The sequence below is a fragment of the Nanorana parkeri genome, unplaced genomic scaffold (assembly GCF_000935625.1).
Source record: "Nanorana parkeri isolate BGI_ZX_2015 unplaced genomic scaffold, ASM93562v1 scaffold1787, whole genome shotgun sequence".
Lineage (NCBI taxonomy): Eukaryota > Metazoa > Chordata > Amphibia > Anura > Dicroglossidae > Nanorana > Nanorana parkeri.
In genome coordinates this window covers 164,772-191,698 of record NW_017308055.1, presented here as the reverse complement: position 1 = coordinate 191,698, position 26,927 = coordinate 164,772, and the positions used below count along the sequence as shown (strand labels likewise).

Sequence of the window (26,927 nt, the reverse complement as noted above, 5' to 3'; positions counted from 1 at the left end):
CAGGGTCATCTGGCAGTCTCCGGCCACCTAAATTAGGACCCGGAGACTGCCAGATGACCCCGCTCGGAGCGCCGCCCACCGGATCAGCAGTGACGCCACGCTCGGCGAGGTAAGTAAGAAACCTGACCAGCGTACTCACTTTCCTCAGTGCTCGAGACGCTTTGACCCCGCTCGGAGCGCCGCCCACCGGATCAGCAGTGACGCCACGCTCGGCGAGGTAAGTAAGAAACCTGACCAGCGTACTCACTTTCCTCAGTGCTCGAGACGCTGACTCGAGTATAAGCCGAGGGGGGCATTTTTCAGCACAAAAAATGGGCTGAAAAACTCGGCTTATACTCGAGTATATACGGTAGATATTCTCCTAAGACAGCGAAAACCTCACTTTTACTTAAATATTCAGGTTTGAGGTTTATTAATATTTTGGATTGACCAAGAACACTGTAGTTGTTCAATAATTAAATTAATCCTCAAAAACACAACATGCCTAACAATTGTGCACACAGTTTATTAAGCACCAGAGATTGTTGATCCAGGGAATATCCGATTGCCTTATGGGATTAGGAAGGAATTTTTTCCTCTGTTGGAGAAAATTGAACTATGCTTTGTATGGGTTTTTTTTTTTTTTTTTGCCTTCCTCTGGATCAACAGTGGATAACTGTGGGCATAGCGTTCTGTTTTGTAGGTTTTCCTTCCTTCTTTCCTTTTGTTTCCTCTATAGGTTGAACTCGATGGACTTGTGTCTTTTTTCAACCTGACTAACTATGTAGCTATGTAGTTCCTCTACAGGTTGGAGTCAGTGGCAGAACTACTAGGGTCACAGCGGTCACAGCTGCAACTGGGCCCTGGTGCTTCACTTGCAGTGTGCTGCATGACATGTACCTTAGTAGCACACTGCGATGGAACACTTCACTCATTAGCACAGTCCAAAGATCACTGTAGTGTAGTTAAAACCTCCTTAAATTGTATTTTTCTTCTAAGATTTAAGCACATAATTAGTTTAGACAGTCGTATCAATAGTTTTTCTAAAATAAATCATCAGTACTTGGGTTTAAAAGAGAACTATGAGGTGAGTGATTTTCACCTCAACCTCATAGTTCGAGCCGACGTGTGACAATGAAACTGTCACACGTCGGCTCAATAGATCGGGAAATGAGCGAACACATACCGTCGCTCGCTCACTTCTCGATCATCTCCCTGCAGAGAGCCGTGACTGTCACTCACGGCTCACTGCAGGGATTCTCCCCTCCCCGCTCCGATACTCCATCGCTGACTGGCGGAATGGACTGGGGAGAGGGCGGGTACAGCTGGCTCTGCCTCTAGATAGGCAAAGCCAGCTGTCACTCACGCAGCTGTGTGCATCTCAAAACTATTGTTGGGATCCGTCCCGGCTGCGGCGTTCTCAGTATACCACGAGCTGCAGCTTGTGATATACTGAGCTTTGGCACATGAAAGTATGTCCTGTTGCACGCCGAATAAAAAATTTACCTGTATGTCAGGCGGATGCTTGAAGTGGCCACGGATGGCACCGTGCACATATCACAAAGTCCAAGAATGTTACCAGCACACCATTTAAACATGAAACAAATTCAGGAGAACTATGGGGAAAAAAAATTACCCCATAGTTCTCTTTTAATTGCAGGGTTGGCACTTTGAGACACTTTAGTTGGTTTAGTGATCCAGTTTCGGCATTCGGGCTCAAAAAGGTTTGCAATCACTGATTTAGGATATCATCGGAATTCCAGATTTAGCAGAGCTGGTGCCAGCTGCATTATTTCAGCTTTGCATAGTGGCAATGGCAAAAAGGAGGATAAATATGAATTTTATAGACTGCCAATCCAAATTTTCCAAATGAGCCATTCCTCTTGTTGATTGCATGTGTCTTGTGAGTCAGAGAGGCACCAGTCTGATGAATGGCTAGAGGAGAAGGATATTGTTTAGTACTTTTTAAATAGCAGATATTGGATTACTGCTCAAAATAAGAATTTTACAATGTGGTAATTACAGATACAGCTGTGTCACCTAAGTGCAATTGTTTATTTTCTGTTTATTCTTGGAAACCAATAAAAGCAAGGAATATATTTACCCATTATGTTGGCTGACTGATACAGATAACTTTTTTAGTTACCTGTTTAGGATGAAAAACAGATTACATATCTATTTCTCTTGTATGTAACCTTTACACTTTTGTTATTTCATTGTAGGAAAATTGGAGTGCATTTGCACCCGACTTTAAGGAGCTGGATGAGAATGTGGAATATGAGGAACGTGAATCAGAGTTTGATATAGAAGATGAAGATAAGAGTGAACCTGAACAAACAGGTAGCAAATTAATTATTCAATCTCTGAACTTCTAGTGCAGGGGGGGACAAATTAATATGGGTTTCAGGAGCCAGTCTGTTCAATCCATGACACAGCAGGTTTTTTTTTGTACAGACAGGATGGCCGCTGGCTTAACTCTTCAAAAGAAACAGGCTTTGAATACCACATTGTTTTACTTCAGTTAAGTGCAATACAAAGGATGTTTTTCCAGTCTTTTAAAGTGTAAGAAGACAATGACATTCCTAAACCGTGACTCTTCGAAAAAAGTGAAACTAAACTGGGCAACCATAAAGGAGTAGGGAATGTATAGCTAGGTACTGTACTAACTAGAGACAAACAGGAGGGGTGAATAGTGGATCATACCGAGGGCAATGTGTTGCAAAAATATATAATGCAACACATTGCAACAACAATACAAACATATGCAGGGCTATTCACACAAGGGTAATTAGTTTGGAGAAGGCAAGAGAAGTAAACAATCTAGGCCAAAATAGCTGATTTGGAACAATTCTCCAATTCAGCTCACTTTCCAGTTCAGCTATGTTGTCCTAGATTGTTCACTTCTCCTCCAGTCTTCTCCAAACTCTTCACCCTTTTGTGAATAACCCTGATGATATGTAGGACACAACCGTAGTTCTGCAGAGCTTGGGACGTGTGGAAAAAGGCCAATTGTGTTTGCTCTTTATACATGGAGATAGAGAGTTGGTGTAATTCTCCTGCAGTTGTAAGATTATAACCAGTAAGTGGCATGATTTACACGGTGTGACAGGAAATGAATATCCTTTTAAATAACATTTCAAATATATCTAAAGGCAAAACTTTTTTTTTTAGTTTGGAATTGTGTGGAAGGATTTTAATTTGCCACCAAACAGGCATTACAGGGAGATCTAATGGGGACACTTATTTCGGTGTCAACCTTATAAGAAATTTAACTCGCTTTTAAAGAGATTTGTTCTCACTTGCTGTTGTGTCCTCCAGACAGGAAGTGAAGGGAAGCCTCTTGATTGGGACACAGATGGCAAAAGAAAAACTGACAGGGTTTTTAGCTGATCCCTTAAAGTGATATCAAAGTCAAAATATTTTTTAGCTATTTCAAATGCTGATTAAATCACTTACAATGGATGCTGCCCCTGATGTTTAAAAGTTTTCTTACGGGCAGAATCAGCTGGCCCTGATATCCTGTTTTAGGGGGGCTCCTTTCCCTTGCACTGTCCTATGGAGCCACCCTTGTGTGTGCTATTAAGCTGTGTTTCTCCAAAAAAACGCAGGCATAGCAAAGCAAGATACTTCTCTTCTCTATGCTCCCCACTCCTCTTCCCTCCTCCCTTCCTCCAAGCTAGTAGATAGACAGCTGGTGGAGACTGTGCTCTCCCTTGTGACCTTGTACATGAGAGCAGGTTCACGAAAGCCAAACGGAGAGCTGGAGACCGCTGTTGAAACCTGATGACTGTAAGTGCTTGGGCAAAATTTTCAAAGAAATACTTTGCTGGGCAATGCACTGCAGTGACGGAGCACGTCTGCCCCCAGCCGAAGCCCCGCCCCAACATCCCCAAGCTAGTGTAAAGGAGGAAGGGAGGGGCCTCCCTGTCCCTCACTTGCTCCTCACTGCTGAGGCGCTCCGTCCATGACAGGTTACACAACGCAGACGATTTCCGTGCTGTGTAACCTGTTAGATGCCGATCTGAATGGAGAAAAAGCTGTCAACTTCAGAAATGAAGCTGACAGCTTTTTCCTCCATAATTCTAGGTGAGGCTTTGCCTCCCCTGACTGCACGTCCCTGATGTACTGTATATTTTATTGATCTGGATGGATCCCTGATGTACTGTATATTTTGATGATCTGGATTTATTATGACATATTATATTATATATAAAACAAAATTTGAGAATTTGACTAGATACTAGATTAATTACTAGAGGTCAATGATGCAGTGGTGCATATGATCTGCATTTGAATCCTGCTTTTTAACAACTTTAAGCTGTTTTTAATTGCATTTCAAATCCCATTATTTTGTATGCGGTGAAAAGCAGTCTTAATGCTAACAAATGTACAGGCTTTGTCATGAAAATGTGATGTGTTGCTAACTAATGTGGTATGATTAAGTACTGATTAGCATGAAACAAACCACTTCTGTGTCTTCATGACTGAGCCTGGACTAGTGTAACCAGACTTAAGAGCAGTGTGCAAGCTTTCTTGAATATTTGCTGCACTGGAACTGGGAAAGGCTTTTTGCTCGGCACCAACCTGTAGAATTCATAAACAGTGGTGTCCAATTGCACTTAAAATGGCTGATTAAGTGGCTCATCACAGAAAACAGGGGCGAAAACAAAATGGCTCAGTATGTATGTTCCTTGTATGTATTTTGGTTATACTTTTTATTGTGTCATAGTTTTAGTTATTTTATGTATAAAGCTTGCATGCGATGCTGCGCAAGTTGTTTTAACAGTCCTTTTCTTAATCACTAGGAGGAGATGCTGCTGAAGATGAGGAGGTAGATGTGACGAGCGTTGACCGTATTGCTGCTTTCTGCAGCAGGTATGTAATTGTAACTAACCCATTCATTCCTTTGCAAGGCAAGCACATTTCTGTAATTGCCTACATTCACTTTAAAAAAATAAATAAAGCTGGTAATACACGTTTTAAATTTTCTTGTTCAGCCTCACTGGCCGAAACTCGAAATAAACGCTTGATTCCCCCATTCATGCTAAACGGCGTAAGTGGGGGGAGGTTTTTTTTTGTTGGCTGTTGTATTTTCAGCCTCACTGTCAAAATACCCAAACAGTGACTGCAGCTGATTGGCTGCAGTCACTGTTTGGCCAACAGCCTGGCTCCTTCCACAAAAGTCGTTTAAAAAATTTGACACGTTGTGCTGGCAGGGCAATGCATAGATCGAATTTCAGCCGATTCAGTAGGAACATTCTGAAATTGGATACGTGTATTGGCTAGCTTTAGGGTGCCTATATGCATACCTATTTTTGGACATGACCCATGGGACACCTGAATTTTATTTCTGCAGTAACTTTGTCATTACTTATGACAAGGCAAAACGTATATCGTTTTTCGGTCAAACAAGAATTTTTTTTTGATTTTTGTTTTGCAAAAATGCAATCTATAGACAGAAAAAAAAAAAAAACTAAAAAAAAAATGCTCTTTTTTTTTTTTTTTACTACTTTGATCAGCGTTTAAAAAAAATGTTTCTGTAAATAAAATCATACATTTTATTCCATGATTTCCTGTTTAAAATAATACTAAAATGATGTTACAGCTACCTTCAGTTGATTGCACATTGACAACAAAGTTGTTAGGACAGCCCCAAATAACCTCCCCGCTCCTAGCAAGCTTCAGTTTTGTTTTTTCTTCAACACTTTACTAACCTGGGTGCTTTTGTTCAGCAGAAGCAACCATTCTTCAAATTTGGTACCACTTTCCTGGATCACTGTGGGTGGACCTGTGCCAGGTCACCATGGCAGACCACCACCACTGCACCTGTGCACCCTTGTTGGCTTGTACAGCTCTTACTCGCGCCATCTTGGAGACAGAAGTCTGCAAGTTCTCACTTGCCCTGTTCCCTACTGCACAAGACGATCTTTGCACATTTCCTAGGTACGACAGCCTTCTGTGCCAGACACAGGATGGCTTTCAACCCCTTCCTCTCTGTGGTGTTGGTCATTAGTACCCCTGGAGGACCCATCACTACAATAATAACACATCACATATTTGCAAGAACTTGCGCTAAATGGAAAAAATACTAGTATTAGGTGGATAAATAAAATATAATATATAACCCAAGAACTAAAAATTTACAAAAAGCTGATTTCTATAAATGTTGAAAGTGTACGTAAAGCTGCTGGACTCAGGCACTAGGCCCCTATAGTGAAGATGTGTTAAATAGTACAGCGCTAAACGTCCTTCAGTGATAGATATACGAAGATCAAACTGTTATGATCCCAGCATGAAGCATTCATAAGAAAATGTATGAAAAATTGTCAATCACATCTATATAAATGAAGTGAAAAAAATGACAGTGTGTGAAAGGATAATGATCCAAATTGAAACAATGTGTAAAAGACGACTGTTCAGTAGACAGAAAAAAATATGTATCAATTATACACCTTGAAAAATACGTGTTTTAAATCTAAAAAAGTGTTCAAAGCATGTGTCTTGTGTGTAAATTAAACAACATATCAATGAAATGTAAACAACACTCTACATAAAAAACACTGCATAAAAACTGTGTAGATAACATTGATCTAAAAATGTATTAATAAAAAATTAATTAAATATATGTGTGTGTGTAGTCAAAATTGACTGAGTCTTTCAAAGTCTTAAAACCCAATAAAGGCAAAAAAGACTTCCACAGTGAAATCGGGTGCGTATTCCAGTTCAATGGAACTGGACGAAAATCCAGAAAAAAGACCAAGGGAATGCACTCACCAGATCTCTGATGTTTAAGAGCCGTTTGTCTCGTCAGATGGTAACCGGAGCTGTGTATCCTCTTCTCCCGCTCAGTGGAACTCCAGGGAAAGAAAAAGAAAAACAATGGTGTTGGCAATTAGAGTAGTGATTTTGCTATATTTCTAGTAGTGAAAACCAATTGACATATATATCGACAGATAATACATCAGTTAAAGAGGACAAGGAAAAATACAATGCAATATAGGAATACATTACATATATGCATAAGTCTATACATACATATACATAACCATATAAAGTGAAAATGTTATGTGTAATTCCACCAGTAAATAACAAATGAATAACTTGTGATTTTATATGACAGGAAAAAGGCAAACTATAGCAAAATATAAAAAACTTTATGGTTTAAGGTTGATATAAAACCATAATAGTGTGACAAACAGGAGTGGGAAAAATATTCCGTAAAAGATTTCATTAGTAGAATTTATAATCAGATGTATTGAACAATTAATTAAAAGCTAATGAAAATAATATTAAACTAGGCAAAATATCCTAAAAAAACCGGTTTCTTGTGTCAGTTCTAATATTGGTTAAATCCACTGACAACTTATTGGTTATTGTGATCAAGGAATACATTTATGGGAAGAAAAAATATATTTATAGAAAGACATTTTTTTTATATATTAATATTAGAATCGCCATTATTATTAACATTAAAAAATGAATGAAAGTATCCTAACAAAGTCAGTAGCTCGGATATTCGTATATCTAGAAACATAATGAAATCGGGCAATATAAAGGGTTATTCTTAAAAAAGGGGTTAATATTAAAAATATTAATATTAAAAATATCCAATATTAAAAAACCCAATATAATATATATATATATATCCCTACTGTATAAAATTCTTCAAACGTAATTGGATCGGGGCATGGAGACTCAACTTGTTTCTGGTCTTTTCAATCATTTCTCAAAAAACAATTGAGGTCATATTCTATATTAAGGCCTTTGGGCGTCATTGTATCCAATAGGAAGATCCATTTCGATTCATTTTGGGAGATTTGCCTAATAACATTGGATCCTCTCCAGTGGCCTTGGATCTTATTTATCCCTAATATTTTTAATCCACTAGGGTCCTTGTTATGAAATTCTTTAAAGTGTTTGGATACACTGTGTTTATGATAGCCTTTTTTGATGTTATTTAGAGAAATTTCTTAGCAAACGAGATTTGGAAATAAAAAATAAAAAACATAAAAAATACATACGTGACATGACAGATTTTAAACATGGAAATATATATAGATGGCAATCCATAGAGGGGGGAATTAATAGTTGTGAAAGTAGTCTCAAGGATCAGAATAGCATCTGGGGGTTGGGGTTGGAGAGAACGTCATCTGACCCCACAATTACAAAGAGGGAGGTTCAGAAATACAAGAGGACGAGGAGGGGCTACAGAGAGGGGGGAAGAGTGTATATACACAGAGAAAACGGGATATCTAGGAAAAGGAATATTTAATATTAGTTCAGCCACACTGACCACAGAGGAGGAAAATGTTCTTAACCTAGGGTTGAAATTTGCCCCAGTCAATAACTTAAACAAATTTAACACTTATATAGACATTCAGAAATTCGTAAGGAAACTGAACATTAAAAAATATTATGCCACAATTCCAACCATTGCGTCTAATGCGCCAACTGCCGTTAGTAGGACATACACACATACAACGCTAAAAAAACAGTCAATCTTTAATCCCAAAAATAATTCAAACCATTTTGTAGAAGTCTTCAAAAATTTGGTGGAAGAAGACGTTAAAACTATGCAATTTAAGTTTGCTAAAAATAAAATGTTTATTAACAAAGGGATTGAAAATTTAGAAGCTAGAAAGGATATAATTATTAGACCTGGAGATAAAGGAGGTGGGGTGGTTATAATGGATAGAACATATGAAAGGGAAATGAACAATATACTTCAAACTAAGGATACATACAAGAAATTAAATAAAAACCCATTAAGTGGATTTAAAAAGGAATTGGATAAATTAATTCGAAAGGGCTATAAGTTTGACCTTCTAAATAAATAAATAATTCAAACCATTTTGTAGAAGTCTTCAAAAATTTGGTGGAAGAAGACGTTAAAACTATGCAATTTAAGTTTGCTAAAAATAAAATGTTTATTAACAAAGGGATTGAAAATTTAGAAGCTAGAAAGGATATAATTATTAGACCTGGAGATAAAGGAGGTGGGGTGGTTATAATGGATAGAACATATGAAAGGGAAATGAACAATATACTTCAAACTAAGGATACATACAAGAAATTAAATAAAAACCCATTAAGTGGATTTAAAAAGGAATTGGATAAATTAATTCGAAAGGGCTATAAGTTTGACCTTCTAAATAAAAAGGAGAGGGATTATTTAGTCCCTTCCACTTGCCGTACACCTATTCTCTATTTTTTACCTAAAATACAGAAAAATATAGAGAACCCTCCGGGGAGACCTATTGTAAGCGGAATAGATTCCCTAATGTCCAGAGAATAGACTATTTTTTACAGCCATTAGTGGTCAAAACAGAAGCCTTTTTGAAAGATAGTAAAGACATTCTCAATATCCTACAACAAATAGAAATAAATGGGAATTTGGTGTTGGCCACTATTGAGGTAAATTCCTTATACACGGTTATCCCACATCAAAAAGGGCTTGAAGCAATTCAGTGGGCATTGGATAGGTTTAGCACATTAAAACACAAACAAAAATAATTTATTCTGGAATGTACCAACTTTGCCATGTGTAAAAATTATTTTTGGCATAATGGGGAATTTTATTTACAAGAATAAGGCGTGGCAGTGGGTGCTAAATTTGCCCCTAGCTTGGCGAATTTATACATGAGTAAATGGGAGGAGGAACATATTTTTAAGCATAAATCAAATAATGTCATCTTATGGAAAATATTTATTGATGACATTATTGTAATTTGGGAAGGTGATAAAAACCTATTCACCACTTTTATTGAAGATATGAATTCTAATGCTTATAATCTTACATTTACGAGTAATATTAGTGATACCAATATTCAATTTTTAGATTTAGACATATCTCTAAGAGGAAATTAGATTTGTAACAAAAACATTTTTTAAACCTACAGATAAAAATGGTTACATACCAATATCAAGCTGTCATCACCCTAAATGGTTGGGAAATATCCCAAAGGGACAGCTTACCAGGATTAGACGCAATTGTACTGATGATGATGAATATCTCGCACAATCCAATATACTGATTAATAGATTTCAGGAAAAGGGGTATCTTTTATACCCCTTTTCCTGAAATCTATTAATCAGTATTTTGGATTGTGTCTTTACATAGAGCTTGAAAAAATAAAAAAAGAACTCCTCAATACAGATAGAGGAAGACTATTGAAACCGAAGGAGGAGGGGATATTTCCTTTATCCTTCATTACTAATTATTCCCTGCAACATAGAAAGATGGAATCTATTATTAAGAAATATTGGTATATTTTAAAGATAAAAATTTTATGTCCTCGGCTTCCAGACAAACCAAGTATTATCTATAGAAGAGCACCCACACTCAGGAATAGACTAGTAAAAAATGCCTTTAATCCACCTAAACCTACAGTTTCCTTTTTTGAAGGAAAAGGTTTTTTTACCTGCGGGAGATGTATTTGCTGTAGGACAACTGGAGCGAGAAAAAATAACATTAAAATTGAGGTTTTTAGATCTAACACCACTAATAAAGTTTTTAAAATAGACAGATTTATTTCATGTTCAAGTAGATATGTGACATATTTACTGGAATGTCCATGTGGCCTTCAATACGTAGGTAGAACAAAAAGAACTGAAGAAAAGGCTAGAAGAACACATAAATAACATCGAAAAAGGGTATCATTAACACAGTGTATCCAAACACTTTAAAGAATTTCATAACCAGGACCCTAGTGGATTAAAAATAATAGGGATAGATAAGATCCAAGGCCACTGGAGAGGATCCAATCTCATTAGGGAAATCTCCCAAAATGAATCGAAATGGATCTTCCTATTGGATGCAATGACGCCCAAAGGGCTTAATATAGAATATGACCAATTGTTTTTTGAGAAATGATTGAAAAGACCAGAAACAAGTTGAGTCTCCATGCCCCGATCCAATTACGTTTGAAGAATTTTATACAGTAGGGATATATATATATATATTATATTGGGTTTTTTAATATTGGATATTTTTAATATTAATATTTTTAATATTAACCCCTTTTTTAAGAATAACCCTTTATATTGCCCGATTTCATTATGTTTCTAGATATACGAATATCCGAGCTACTGACTTTGTTAGGATACTTTCATTCATTTTTTAATGTTAATAATAATGGCGATTCTAATATTAATATATTTAAAAAAATGTATTTCTATAAATATATTTTTTCTTCCCATAAATGTATTCCTTGATCACAATAACCAATAAGTTGTCAGTGGATTTAACTAATATTAGAACTGACACAAGAAACCCGTTTTATAGGATATTTTGCCTAGTTTAATATTATTTTCATTAGCTTTTAATTAATTGTTCAATACATCTGATTATAAATTCTACTAATGAAATCTTTTACGGAATATTTTTCCCACTCCTGTTTGTCACACTATTATGGTTTTATATCAACCTTAAACCATAAAGTTTTTTATATTTTGCTATAGTTTGCCTTTTTCCTGTCATATAAAATCACAAGTTATTAATTTGTTATTTACTGGTGGAATTACACATAACATTTTCACTTTATATGGTTATGTATACGTATGTATAGACTTATGCATATATGTAATGTATTCCTATATTGCATTGTATTTTTCCTTGTCCTCTTTAACTGATGTATTATCTGTCGATATATTAGTCAATTGGTTTTCACTACTAGAAATATAGCAATATCACTACTCTAATTGCCAACACCATTGTTTTAATTATATATGGACTTCATTAAATAACGGGTTCCTACAATTATAGATAAACCCGGTACTAGTCTTATGTTAATCTGTCTGCGTATTTTTTCACGTATGTTTGAAATTAAGGATGAGAATATAACCTATATAAACAGACTGGATCATGACTTGAATAGACCTGCCATCCCTTGAGAACGTCTGTGTGACAAAACTATTTTCACGTCATTGTTCCAGTCTAAGAAGTCACGCTTGAGTGACCAGCCGGCTTTTATACGATTTTACCTTAGCGCTATTTTATATATTTTCTTGACCTAATAAACTTGGAATTTATTACGCTACGAGCGTATTTTTCATTCTTTTTGCCTGATTGGATATCTGACCTCGGGGACTTCTAAGGGCGGAGATCCCTGGTTTAACATCCCGGAGAAACAGGAGGTTTTTCTTTTTCTTTCCCTGGAGTTCCACTGAGCGGGAGAAGAGGATACACAGCTCCGGTTACCATCTGACGAGACAAACGGCTCTTTAACATCAGAGATCCGGTGAGTGCATTCCCTTGAGGGGATTTTCTTGGTCTTTTTTTTTGGTTTTTCGTTGGACACATCATTGAACTGGAATACGCACCCGATTTCACTGTGGGGGTCTTTTTTGCCTTTTATTGGGTTTTAAGACTTTGAAAGACTCAGTCAATTTTGACTACCCACACACACACATATATATTTAATTAATTTTTTATTCATACATTTTTAGATTAATGTTATCTACACAGTTTTTATGTAGAGTGTTGTTTACATTTCATTGATGTATGTTTAATTTACACACAAGACACATGCTTTGAACACTTTTTTAGATTTAAAACATGTATTTATTTTTCAAGGTGTATAATTGATACATATTTTTTCTCTCTACTGAACAGTCGTCTTTTACACATTGTTTCAATTTGGATCATTATCCTTTCGCACACTGTCATTTCTTCACTTCATTTATATAGATGTGATTGACACTTTTTCATACATTTTTCTTATGAATGCTTCATGCTGGGATCATAACAGTTTGATCTTCGTATATCTATCACTGAAGGACGTTTAGCGCTGTACTATGTAACACATCATCAATAACAGATCACAGACACAGAGACTGGGACCAAGAGCCTTGCCAGCTCACAGTCTGCCATCCACTCTGGGAGGGTCAACAACCCCTCCCTTATGGGCCCTTGTATGCCACTGATCATTGTCCTCAGTCAGAATCGCTCCCTCAGATGCACATATTTTGGCTTGAGACCTCAATGCAGAGGCTACGAAAGGACCCCCACTGCTGCCCCACAATTTCAAATTCTACCCTCTTCCAGAGCTGGAGGAGAGGAAGAATTCCTCTTCTGATTTTGAGATTTAAGTAGAGGGGGGCTAATTCAGCTACTATTTCTCCCAAGCTTAAAGACACAGCCTTGGTTCTCAATCCATTATCATGGATATGTCTGTCCTCCCACAATTTGAGTTCCTTCCCTTGGCTTTATGCCACTTTGTGGACAGGTTGGGGGACACTCTGTCAAATATCCAGGAAGAGCCTTCTGTCTCTCCAGATGTGCAGGATCCTCTGACTGAAGTGCTGTTCTGGAGAGCCTGCCTGCAAGTAGTACTTTAAAAGAATTCCTTTCACAGTGGAATGTCTCTTCTCTGAATCTTTAGACACTTATATGAAGGAAATCACCAGGATTAAGAGCTTGCCTCAGAAAATAAAGACAACAGTCCCCGCAAGACTGGAAAGTGTTTCCTCAACTTGTGTTCCTACACTCCTCGGAGTCTTCCTTAGCTCTGCCAGGCGTTGCTCCCTCCTGGGCTCTCTCCCAGGAGGATTTCACGGCAGTTATGCAGCTTTTTATTGGACAAACTGCAACCCTGATTGCTGACTCCAAAAGTGTACTTCCACACCTTCCCTTACAGAATCTATATCTGATCTGCCTGTGGCTTTAGCGCCCTCTGACTGACTCTTTTGCTGCATAGTCCCCCAGAAAGGGTCCAAAAAAGTTTTAATGGATTTTTCCCCTGAGGGGCCTCAGGCAGTTGCTATTACACCCAGAGACTGTTTTAGCTGTCATTGACGCTGGGAGCACTGCCTTGAAATTGATAGAACAGGCTGAAATGTCTACCAGTGCTGCTACCTGTCTAGTACCTCCTAGAGGCTCTAAGACTACAAAGACTGGTGTGCCTGTTAGTCCCAGACATCCTTTATAAGGATTGCGGATTGGTACACTCCTGCTAAGCTTTTCACTACTTCTAAGTATTTGATAGCTCTTTGTGCATTTGAGACTTCAGACAGGTAAGACTCCTCCTCCTCCATCTGAGTCCAAAAAAATAGTTCCTTTCATTACTATCAGGCCTCAACCACCCAAGCCAGATACTCAGTTGATGGCAAAGCTCCCTATCACGTACCTGAGGCTGAGACTGGAAGATGGGGAGGCGCCTCTTGCGGTTCGCGTCCTGCGACCCCTGGAGTTTGGAACAGAAGGGCGCAGGGCAACGAGGAGCACGAGTGCCGAAGACTGGAAACGAACACTGCGTGGGAGCAGCTGAGAAGAGAGGTCAGGAAGCCAAGGTCAAATCCGGTCGGGCAGGCAAGGTACAAAAACGTAAGGCAATCTCAAGGTCCAGGAAACAGGCCGGGGTCAAGGGCTGGCAGCAAGCAAGAGAGTAGTCCAGGGCAATCCGAGTCAGAGGCAGGCTTTAAACAATACAGGAACACAGGATACAACACAGCAAGCTGACAAGACCATCAGCAATGAAAGAGAGGCTAACTCCTCCTTAAATAGTCCCAGGATACTGACAGCTACCTCACTTCCTGTGTGGTTTCCCGCACATTTTGCCGCCATTCCCGCGCATGCGCAGTTTGCTGCGATTTCTCGCGCATGCGCAGTTTGCCGCGATTTCTCGCGCATGCGCAGTTTGCCGCGATTCATGCGGTTAACAACCGTGCCTTTACACTCCCTCAACCTGCTTTCCAAAATAGGGGAAGTCTCCTCTTAGCCTTTGCTGACACCAGGACAGATAACATCTCGGATGCCATGGTATGACGGGTGATTTCCAGGTGCTCTGAGCTATAGTTGTGCTCCCTGCCCCCTCCCCCGGCCATGTCCTCCAACCTGCCCGTGTCCCCACACAGGTTAGTAGGCCCCCATGCAGCACTTGCAGATCTTCTGGATAAAGGGGTTACCACACCAGTCCCTACTGCAGACAAGTTCCAGGGGTTTTACGCCAACCTTTCCAGTTCCAAACCGAAAAGGGACAGCCGTCCAATTTTGGATCTCAAGGCTCTAAATGTCTTAATTTGGGTCCAAAAATTTCACATGGAATCTGCCAGGTCTGTCATAGCCTCCCTCAATCACAGAGGCTTGTAAATATCAAGGATACATGCTTGCATGTCCCCATTTGTCCCATGCGTCAGGGGTTTCTTCACTTTGCTGTGGGTCACTTCTAGTCTGTGGCTGGCCAGTCAGCCTATTCTCTGCCCCTCAAGTTTTCACAAAGGTTCTGGCCCCTGTTCTAGCAGTGTTACACTACCAGATTATCCACATTGTGAGATATCTGAATGATCTTTTAAGGCAACACATGGCACTAGTTCTGGCTTACAATGTGGCATGGATAGTACAAACCTTGAAAAGGTTCAGTTGGATCGGCGTTGGATCCGACTCATCTTGTTTGCCTAGTTCCACTCTGGAACACTGCAACTCAACATCCTGTCTTCATAGGACAAGTCTGTTCAGTATTTGGGCAAACAGATTTTGCCTGACAGAGGACCAGATTGCTACATGCCTCGTGGCTTAGGAGTTGGTTTTGAAGTTAGAGTAATCCTTCCCATAGATCTCTGAAAAGATTCTCACAATGGGTGCCAGCCTGACAGGCTGGGGATAAGTCCTAAACACCTTGTTGGGACAGAGGACTTTGATCAGTATTTTGGAGCTCTGAGGGATTTGTTTGTCCTTACAGTGCTGGGGATCCCGATTTGGAGGGTCATCCGATCAGGATTCAGTCGGATAATGCCATGACAGTCAACCATCATGGAGGAACCAGGACTCTTGTCACCGCAAGAGAAGTATAAAGGATTCTGTCTTCGGCAGAACGTCACAGCCCGGCCTTATCCACTGTTCACGTACCGGGCACAAACAATTGCTAGACATGCTACCTGAGCTAGCAGCGCCTGAGGGACATAGGTTCCAACCCTCTGTATCTATGATCTTGCTTCTATCCTGTATTGCTGAGGCAAGCTGGTAGTGGAAGTGGCTATACATCCTACTGTTGACAAGAGTGTAACCCAATTGTCCCTGAATCCTGTGTCCCTTAATGAATTCCAAAAATGGGTTTTATGGTAAATACAAAAATCCAATTTTACTGCATGTTTAAATTAGGGATGCACAGATACTTTTTGAGTACCAGTGCAGATACTTGGCATTTTCATGAGAACTACCAGGGTTGCAGCGGTTGCAGCTGGGACCTGGCTCTGGCACTCCACCACTGTCCTGAAATCATTAGTCTGTTTTTGTTTTAGAAAAACTGTCACATGGCAATAAACAAAAATGTATCAGTACTCGGACTTGTAAGTACTCGGCAAGTACCAGTACTCGTACTCGCAAAACTGGTATCTGTGCATCACTTTATTTATAGTTATAAAAACTAAATCGTACATTAAAACAGAGATGTACAAATCCCAGGAGCTCCGTGTGCTCCTTACACATGACAGCTGCCTCCTAATTTTTGAATTTTCCTCTAGTGTAGTCTTGGAGCTCAAAATTATCGGTACATGTACCGAGTACTGTACTTGGTATCTGTGCAACCCTAGTTTAAATATTCTTGGCTCCTTTTGTCACATCACTTGGAGATCCAAGAAAACCATTTGGATAGGAAACTATATGAAAATCAAACTCTTTGGTATTCAATTTATAGAAAAAAATATATATTGTAATGTGTATTTTTGCTGTTGCATTATATGCATATGTAGCTTTTTTCATTTGTTGTTCATGGTACAGTTTTATCAAATTGATGCATATAATTTCTCGGTTTCTGCACCATTTCTGATCCAGAAATTAAAATATTGCAAAACATATTTAAAATAAAAAGTATATTTTCATCCTTGCAGTGATGAGGAACTAGAAGATGCTAAGGCATTACTGTACCTTCCAATTGCACCTGAGGTAGAGGACCCTGAGGAAAACCCTTATGGGCCTCCCCCAGATACAGTTCAAATGTCACTGAGTGAAGATGGAGCTGGAGCAGAAAAGAAGCGTCAGGCTTCCTCAGATGGAGGTCAGCCACCAAAAAAGAAGCCAAAGACCACAATGATTGAATTGCAAGGAGTGCCTAATGATGGTAAGTTTATGTCATACTGCTGTTAGTTTTGATAGTGTCAATATAGCCCCAATTTTTGAAAATCACCTCTTCAAGTCTGAGTAGTCAGCCCCAGATGAGTATAGTGCAGTGTAAAACTTAGCGAATACCTCAAGAATGTAACTCTTATCTGAGGATACAGTATCATCAGAATCTCTAAAGGAACCTATAAACGTAGCAGTTTGCTGTGACCTTGCTATCTGAGCCAAAAGCCTGCCAGTCAATTCACCCTTAGCCCAATAGGACTGATTCACAAAAAAAGATTTATACATAGATTTTCATTTTACCAGATTTTCTATAGCTTCCGTAGCAGCAGTCCACTCTTTACAAGTAAGAATAGAAGGGTCTCGGATGTACACCAGTTCGGCATCTGCCACTGCTTGGTGTGCATCCACTTCCTGACATCTAGATTTGGTTTTAATAACACTGGCACGCTGAATAAACAGATCCCGCATGTAAGCTTTTAGAGTGTCCCATACAACTAACAGGGAAGCTGAGGGCAGCTTCACGTACAGAAAAGACGAGATGTCAACTTCCAGTGGCATATTATCCGGATTAACGTCAGCCAAAAGGGGTTTAAACGCCAGGAAGCTGAGGATAGCCGATGCTCAAAGGAAAGTTGCACATATATCAGGGAGTGGTCTGACATGCATCTGGGTTGAATGGTAACATCGGAGATGAGAGGCAAAGACTCAGCCGTAACAAGTCTATCATCTATACAGGAAAGTGTATTGTGGGTTTTAGAATGGCAGATGAATTGGAAATCAGTCGGGTGTCTAATATGCCACACATCTGTTAAAGCCAACTCCTCACAGAGCTTGGCAAATGCCGTCAGGGAAGATCCACCCCTAGTGTTAGGAAATTTATCAAAAGCAGGATCCGTGTAGTTGTTAGTCCCCCCACCACCAAAATGGGATTAGGGAGTTTATCAGCCAATAAGGTGGCCAGTTCTTTAAGAACCGCATTGTTGTACAGGGGAGGTATGTATAGATTAGCAGTAACATATTCCCTGCCAAAGACATGGCAATGGAGAAATACAAAGCGACCCCCACTATCCACCTTCATCTGCCTACAGGAGAATGGAACATACGTATGAATAAGGATAGATACTTATCTGGCATAGGTGGAGAAGCAAGAATGAAAAGCCTGTTGGCAAAATCTACATTCCAATTGTTTATACGTTTCTAAATTTAGTGTGCATCTCCTGTAAGCAGATAATGGAGGGGCGATGGGTAAGTAAATATTCAAATATTGAACGACATTGGATAACGTCACCCAGTCCCCGGACATTCCAGGAAACCAGTCCCAAATTGCATGCAGACATTATGAAAGTTAAAAAAAAATGAAGTAGCGAGGCATGTCAAAAACGTACTAAGGTTCGGTCAAGATGACCATTCTCCCAAAGATACTATACTTTTTCCGGACCCTGCCGGTGGCGATCCCAGGGAGAATCCTACACGCATTCCAGAAAAAAATACTCGCATTCACCTGGGGCGCCACCAGATCCAGGGTCTCGAAACTCACCATGTGCACACACAAAAAAAAGGGGGGGTTGGGTCTTCCAAACTTCCACAAATATTTCCAGGCAGCCCAGATAGCACCTATAACTAACTTGTATTCTGACTCTCTGAGACCACTATGGGTGGATCTGGAAAGCATATATTGTGCCCCAACGTCAGTCAGGGCTCTCCCATGGCTCCCCCCAAATGCGAGGCCAAAAACCCTCACCCCTGTCATGAACCAGACTGTCAGAGTGTGGGATCACACCAAATATCAGGGAGAACTAATCTCCCCCCATCTCCCACTACAGCCCATAATACGTAATCCACTCTTTATCCCGGGACTGCAGTCACCTGGGGCATTTGCTTGGTGGAAGTCCCAAAACATAATATACTTGCACAATCTACTGCAAGACGGGCGGGTGCGCACATGGGACTCGGTGAGGGCGGATTCACACGCACCCCCCTCAGAATTCTTCCGATACCTGCAAATTAGACACTGGGTGGGGTCTGTCCTCGCCGGCAGAGTGCCCACCACTCGACTCTCCTTAATGGAACATATTTGCTACCATACTCCCCGGCAACCCAAACTGATATCCATTTTATATTCTCAACTGAACTCAGCCCAGAGCAAGTCAGCCCATAACTATGTCAGAGCTTGGGACAAGGACCTACGTGGGGCAGTCAGTGAGGACGAGTGGCAACAAATCTGGGCCTCCGCAGCATCATGCACCATCATCACCTCACTAGAGACAGTATATAAGTCTATGATGCGATGGTACATGGTGCCAGCTCGACTGGCCCACTCCCACCCTCAACAATCAGCCAAATGTTTCAGAGGTTGTGAAGCGAAGGGTGATGTAATGCACATTTGGTGGACGTGTCCATTGGTACACCGGTTTTTGATCAAAACATTCAGACTACTGAACTCAATCCTCCATACAAACATAAACGGGGACCCAAGGGTGGCCCTACTACACCTTAAACCTCCACACCTCACAAACCCCAAATATAAACTGGCAGTCTTTATGTTCCTGGCCGCCAAACAAACGATAGCACAGGCGTGGAGGAAACAGCAGATCCCCTTTAATGGGGTCAGTAGACTGCTTGACTCATTCTTCATTAACGAAAAATTATCCAGTATCCTGACAGACACTCAAGAGAAATTCCGGAGGGTTTGGGACCCATGGTGGGCACATGCACACCCAACCATCCCCCTTACGAGTCTAACGTCACTTTAAAGTGGATGCCCTGACCCGAGGACCGGATGATACTACTCCACTGCCACAGATCCCCTTCCCTCCCCACCCTACCCAGCCCTTCTACTTCTTTTGGTCTTTCTTCTCCCTTCTCACTTTTGTTTCCAAGACAGGGCACTCTGGCCCTTTCGACAAGTACCTTTTAAGATGCTAACTTTATACTGATTGATCTCCATGTTAACAGTTAAAACGTAGTAACGAAACTGCGAATGTAACCAAGAAGGCGACTGTTCTTAGCATCTTAGATATGCAACTGTGTTATGTATGTTTTATGTTTATAATGGAAAACAATAAAAACTATTGAAACAAAAAAAACGTACTAAGGTGAAGAACAAAAATAGTTACGTGGGATGTCTCTAGTAGGCAAGAGAATGATGTCTCCCAGTAGGGTGAATGGTCATCTATGCAAGCATGATGTCGAGAGTGAGGCCACAGACCTTGATGAACACAGGAACCTGAAAAACGAGAACAAAAACAAAATAAGAAAAAACTAACAGTCCACACGGGAGAAAAACTGGGGGTAAAATTACACCTCTTGAGGCTCCAACATTGTAAAATGGGAGATCCAGTAGTATTACGAAAGTAACTACCATCAAAAAGGGCAGAGATGCACTCATCTAATCATGAGGGATCTTGAATTCCTCGGTGTAAAACTAGCCATAGGTTACACAAGCCTGAGTTAAGGAGGGAAGAAGAGCTCAGGAATGGCTGTAGGACCAGCGACAACAGAATTTAGGCGGTTTCTTCTTCGCAAATTTATCCAGCCAGGCTGAAGCTTGAGAAGGCATCTCAAAGAAGTGGGTCTTGCCGTCAGCCACAATTCTAAGTTTAGCTGGGTAGATCGAGTAAGGAAAATGTAGCTGCTGAAGTAGTCTCTTAACATCTTGGAATTTGGCACATCTCTTTTGAATTTCTTGTGAGAAATCAGGGAATAGCATTACTTTCGAGCCTGCTATGAAAATCTCACCCATTTCACGGGCTTTACGAACAATATGTTCTTTATCACGGTAGTTAAGCAGCCTAATTAGCATAGGCCTAGGTGGATTTCCGGGAGGGAGAGGACAGGACCCTATGTTCACTCTCTACCGCAAAGAGCGAGGAAAGAAAATCTTTACCAAAAGTCTCGATCAGCCAGGCCTCCACAAAATGTTGCCTTCGTGACACTAAGGGATGCCTACCACTCTGATATTGTTCCTGCGAAGGCAATTTTTCAAGATCATCAGCTTTGTCAGAGAAAGCAGAAGTACGTTGCAGAGTCTATTTAACATCAGACACCAGGAGAGCAGTAAGATCCTCAAGGTCGCTGACCCTGCCTTCTACAGTGGTCGTTCTCTCTCTGATCTTTTGCAAATCATGTCTCAGGAAAGTGATATCAGCTCGCATTCCCTGCACTTGATCAGTCAAGGAGGCAAGGGAGGTATCTCATTCGCCACCTGAGGACTCGGCCAGTAACCCACCTTAACAGGTAAATCACCAAGTGAGTAAAAGGCGTTCTTAACTTGAAAGATTATACTGATCATCAGCCAGAATCCAACCTTAAAACCCTGTTCTCACTGGCTGGCCCTACCCTTCATCCTTTTATTGACCTTATTTTTTGTTGTGGCAGAATGGTCTAAATCCCGGTGGCAGTGGGTTCTTTTCTGATAAAGCATGTGAAACATTTGTCTGGAGACCTACAGTTTAGCAGTGATGGCCTGCTGGATGCTTCTAGGCTTGTCTCTAGTATTATCTGTTGTTCATACAAGTTGCCAAAGCACTCTGGTTAAAGTTCTGGGATGCGGACACTGCACCCAGTGAACACCTCACCCACTTGGTCTTCGAGGGACATCTCTGTGCCCACCTGCCTCAGTGAAAAAGTCTAAAGGAACTTGCGAAGTCTCCTTCCTCTTCTTTACCCAGTCCTGGAGTAGGTATGATGATTTCAGTACAGCGTTACATGACGGAATAAATGTCAGTCAAAGTACCACAGCGTTGAATACTGAAAAATGTCCTGGCCAAGAAGGGGGTGTAAATACCTGGTCTTCAAGTGGTTAAAGCTGAATTCCTGGCATACATTTAATTTACATGTGTCTAAAGCTGCTTTCAAACCTTTTTAAATAATTTCTTCTTGATTCATACTCATCCAGGCAATGAGAAACCAAGATGCATAAAAAAGCCCTCTGTTCCCTTAACGTCGGTTTCATAAGACTGGTGGCCACTGAATCTGTAACTTTTGCATTATAGTTTTCTTTGCAGCAAGCAGTGACGCATTTAGATATATGCAGGCTGTAATGGGTAGCCCCTGGAGCCTCATACTTCCAAACTGAACCGCCCACTGTAATTGCATCATTTGATTGACAGGCCAGGAATCTCCTGGTCTGTCACTCCCATGTTGCCCGCCCATTGTGTACACTAGGGATGTTCCGATGCAAAGATACAGATACTTTTCCAGCTCCAGGGGTGTGGAAATTTAAAAAAAAACAAAAAACTACTTGTCCAAGGGCTAAAGCGGGGGCCGCATCTACTTGTCCCCCATGACAATCTACTTGTCCCAATACAAAAAAATTGTTTTAAACAAAGCAAGGAATGCATTGATAACAGTTTTTGGGTATTGAGTATGAGTACTGATATTTTGCTTTCGTTGGCGTGGAGGCAGCAATCAGGAAGCTGGGCAGCGAGTAATGGCATTCCTCCACCCCGGCTTCCTGATTGCCAGGGAAGCTCCCTCCATGCTTATTGGCTGGGAAGCCGGTTTCCCGGCTAATCAGGATTCGGGTGGTGAGTAATGACTTGAGTGGCTGGGAAGCTGGCTTCCCGGCCAATCGGCATCGAGCCGGCCAATCGGCAAGAAGCTGGCTTCCTGGCCAATCAGGAAACCAGGAGGCGGGTGATTCCTCGCCGCCCCGCTTCCTGATTGCTGACCAATTCTCTTTATGGAACCTGCCCTCCAACACAGAACAGATGTTCTGTGCAGTTCCTGAAAGGTGGGACAGGTGGCGCTGTGATTACAGTGCCACGGTCTCCCTGATCACACAGCAGACGAAGAACGGACGTTCTCGGTCTGCTCTATACTCTCTATGGCTGAGCCGTTGTGCCATGGTTTTGGGTCCCCCAGAAGAGCGGGCAACCCCGAAAACCGCGGCAGGGGCAGACAAGATCTCCGCTGCTTGTTTTATATAAGTGATCTGATCAGATCACTTCTATAAAAATGAGCGGCGGCTCCCCACTGTACATTTTTAGCTCTGCTTGTCCGAAGCAGGGCTAAATGTACAAAAAAACTACTCGCCTGGCGCCTGAAACTGCATGTCCCGGGCGTCGGGCGATAGGAATTCCAAGTCTAGAGTAGAGAAAAATTCAAAAGTTAGGGGTCAGCTGTTATTTTTAAGAAGCATAAGGGGGCTCCTGGGATTTGTGCATACCATGGAGTGAGAGCAATAGTTCTAGGGCCATCAATCACTGATGACACTAAACTGATGAGCGGTATAAGCTTTTAAAGCGTCGCCTATGGCCAATTTTGGGTATGGTAGTTTTTCTGCGATTTCGCGGGAGCGTGCAATGTTAAAGCTTGACATGTTTGGTGTCTATCTACCCGACGTGACCCGATCTTTTCTATTTTACCCAAAAACTGGGTAATGTTTCCTAACATAATGTAAAAAGATTTTCAAGATTTTCTGTAATTTTTCCTAATTATAGTAAAAAATAAAAACCCCAGTGGTGTTTAAATACCACCAAAAGAAAGCTCTATCTATCCCCAAAAAATGGTATAAAATTAATTTCAGTACAGCGTTGCATGACGGAATAAACGTCAGTCAAAGTACCGCAGCGCTGAATACTGAAAATTGTCCCAAGTACTCACTGATACAAGTACTGATGCATTTTAGGGTCATGGCTTTTTTTTAAAAACAATACAGCCTAATGATTTCAGGACAGTGGTGGATTGCCAGAGCTAGGTCCCAGCTGCAACTACTGTATGTATGTATGTATCTATCTCTTTTTCAATATTTCTCTTTGTCTATCTCTATATATCTCCATCTCTATATTAAGCTCTATCTCTATATTTCTCTATCTCTCTATATATCTATACTCTATATCTATATATCTCAATCTTTTTCTATATTTCCTTATCTCTATCTTAAGCTCTATCTCTATATTTCTCTATGTCTCTGACTATAGATATGGAGTCTATATCTATAGATATAGACTCTATATCTCAATCTCTTTTTCTATATTCCCTTGTCTCTATCTTTCTCTTTCTCAATCTCTATCTCTTTATTTGTTGCGTGTATGTAAAAATGCCAAGTATCGGCACTGGTATCTGAACATCCCTAGTGTACACTTATTTGCAATGCATGGTTGGAATTGTAGTCTCATTAAGAGGTGACGAACACTAACAGGAAGTGACGTTGCCACTTTTGAAATCCCTCCTCATAGTGCCATCACCTGGTTCTAAATGGTGGGTTCATACAAAACTGTGCAAGTTTAAAAAAAAAAAATACAGACTTGCCTTTGCTTACTAAAGGAACATAACTGTTGGACAGATAAGAGTCCAACAGGGATAAGAGTTTACTAAAACTAAGACCTTCTTTTTTTGCCAAAGGTTTCTGCATTTCATGTGAACAAAGACATTGAGATTGAGATAAAGGCAAATAAACTGTTCATTTTGCAAGGGAAGTCTAATGTGGTGAGCATTCACTTAGCAAAGAATACCGAATCACGTGCAAGGAAAATGAAAAACAGTATTTTTGGAAGTCAGAGGCGCTTTACCTCATTCACTAAGCTAAAGAAAATTTCCTTTGCAGAGTGAACAGCCTATTTGCCTTTAGTAAATAATCATGGTCAGAGCAGTGAAGGTATATTTAACTGTGATTCAAATCTACTAGTCTCTCTTGACCTGTCTTGGCTTTGGGAATACTCTCCTAATAACCTCTCTGTTCCCCCCCCGCCAGGGCCGGACTGGCCATAGGGCATGTCGGGCCGAACACAATCAGCCTGATTGTGTTCAGCCAGCATGACCGCTATGCCCGATGCAGTGGCGTAACAGGGACCCCCCGTGGACTATGTTAGAACGCCGTGTCCCACACTGCCAAATCAGTAAGGGGGCGGGCTCTCCCGACCGCGTCCCTAGTTACAGGCGGCGGGAGAGGAGAAGTGAGTCACACGCCCCGCCCCCTGCAGTGAACACAGAGTCTGGCTGCGATCCTGCGCCGCTGGCTGGGTGAGTCAGAGCCGCGGGGTGGGTTAGGGGGGGATGGGGGTGTGAAGGTTATGTGCTTTTGTTTCATTCAATTAGAAAAGTGGATTATAATGGGGAACGTTACACTGTGATGTTCCCTAATCTAATCTATTTCTCTGATTAAATGTTTACATACAGGGCTTCTGTTCCATCAAAGTTTGTGACTACGTTAGAATTTGTGACCGGTCGCGTTGTCACACATTTTAACGTATCCAGCCCATTTTTTATAGCGGTGGAATGTGTGACCGCCATTAGGTCAAGCATTCCAACGCTTTCTCAGCTGTTCCAGGGCACATCAGGTCTTCTGAACATACGATTTGCGATAGGTGATTTGCTTCACCTATTGGCGGTCACACATTCCACTGCCAAAAAGCTGGGCGGGATTACATTAAAATATGTGACCACGTCACCGGTGACTCATTCTAACGTAGTCACAAACTTTGATAGAACACCGCCATCACAGGGATCCCAACCTGAAGAAAGCAATTTCAGGGAGGTGCCCTTCTCATTTCAGGTAGGAGTCCTCTGGCAAATCCGCCGGAGGGGGGGAGAGCACCGCCCTGAAATGATGACAGCACAGGAAGCAATTACTTCTTTGCTATCTGCTTTTCCTGGAGAAAATGTTTCTCTCCCGGGAGCCGCTATCTAATAGCGGGATACTCCCGGAGCGTTTGGGAGAGTTGGCATGTCTGCCATCAGGGGGGTACGGCAAGTACCCATGTGAGGGGTCTGGGCAGCCTGAGGGGCCCCTTACATGGGTATCGGCTGTACCAGGGGCGGCATGGCAGAGATGACGGGAGGGGGTGGAGGAGGCCATGCTCCAGCAGCAGCAGGTAAGAAGAGTTGGGAGGAGGTACAGGGAAAGGGACCCTGACGACCAACTCACCCGGGGCCCTGCAGAGCCCACCCACCATAGAGAGTCTAAGGTAGGCTATGCAAGATCAATGGTGTGCTCTGCAGGGTCTCAGGTAAGTCCAGAGTCCAGCACGCTGCTGCAACATTAGAGACCGTTGAGGGGAGGGTTTCGGGGGCTATATAATGGTGATATAATGGTTGGGGGGCTCAAAGTTTTGTTCTGTCCTGGGCGCCCGCAACTCTGGCTATGCTACTGGCCCGATGCACAGCGTTGATTAGCTCCTCCCTCTCATTCCCCTGCTCAGAGCAGACAGATTTAAATGAGCATCAGTCCGTCGGAATAGGCTGATGCATACAGCACTAGTGCCCGACGAACCGATGCTCTGAGCAGGGGAATGAGAGGGAGGAGCTAATCGACATTGGGAGCCTCCTGGGTCTGTCCTTTTCGGTGCCTGGAGTGGCAGATGGGGTGCTTGCAGGCTGAATTGGATGCAGGCAGTGTAGGTTGCACGCTGTGCACTGCCCAGTAGGACCCCTCTGGTGTGCAGGAGCAAAACGGCAACATTACATAGGAGACAGAGTTCCATGCAGTTTGTATCTGACTGAAAGCAGCAGCTTGAGGGATAGCCTGAGGAGCAGCTGGAGCCAGACCCCTACTCCTACATTCAAGGTATGAGTCTAGCCTACCTTTTCATTGCACTGTGTACTAGGGATGTGCCGATACCACTGGTAGCCGCCATTAAAGCCGCACACCCACCTCAGAGCCTACTGTACAGGGTTAATGTCGGCTCTGGGGCAGCTGTGCGGGGGTTAATTGTCGCTCTGGAGCAGCTGTGCGGGGGTTAATGGTCGCTCTGGGGCAGCTGTGCGGGGTTAATGGTCGCTCTGGGGTAGCTGTGCGGGGTTAATATCGGCTCTGGGGTAGCTGTGCGGGGTTAATGTCGGCTTTGGGGTAGCTGTGCAAGGTTAATGTCGGCTCTGGGGTAGCTGTGCGAGGTTAATGTCGGCTCTGGGGTAGCTGTGCGAGGTTAATGTCGGCTCTGGGGTAGCT

The 26,927-nt window shown here is 41.6% G+C and overlaps 1 protein-coding gene across 1 annotated transcript in view; it reads left to right on the top strand.

Annotated features, from left to right (window-relative positions):
* Nucleotides 1-26,927, top strand: part of RBBP5 (RB binding protein 5, histone lysine methyltransferase complex subunit) — a 94,337-nt gene that overhangs the window by 50,035 nt on the left and 17,375 nt on the right. Inside the window, exons 12-14 of the mRNA XM_018571586.1 lie at nt 2,202-2,319; nt 4,785-4,854; nt 16,804-17,033. Coding sequence (XP_018427088.1) covers nt 2,202-2,319; nt 4,785-4,854; nt 16,804-17,033 — 418 coding nt within the window. The remainder of the gene's footprint in view (nt 1-2,201; nt 2,320-4,784; nt 4,855-16,803; nt 17,034-26,927) is intronic.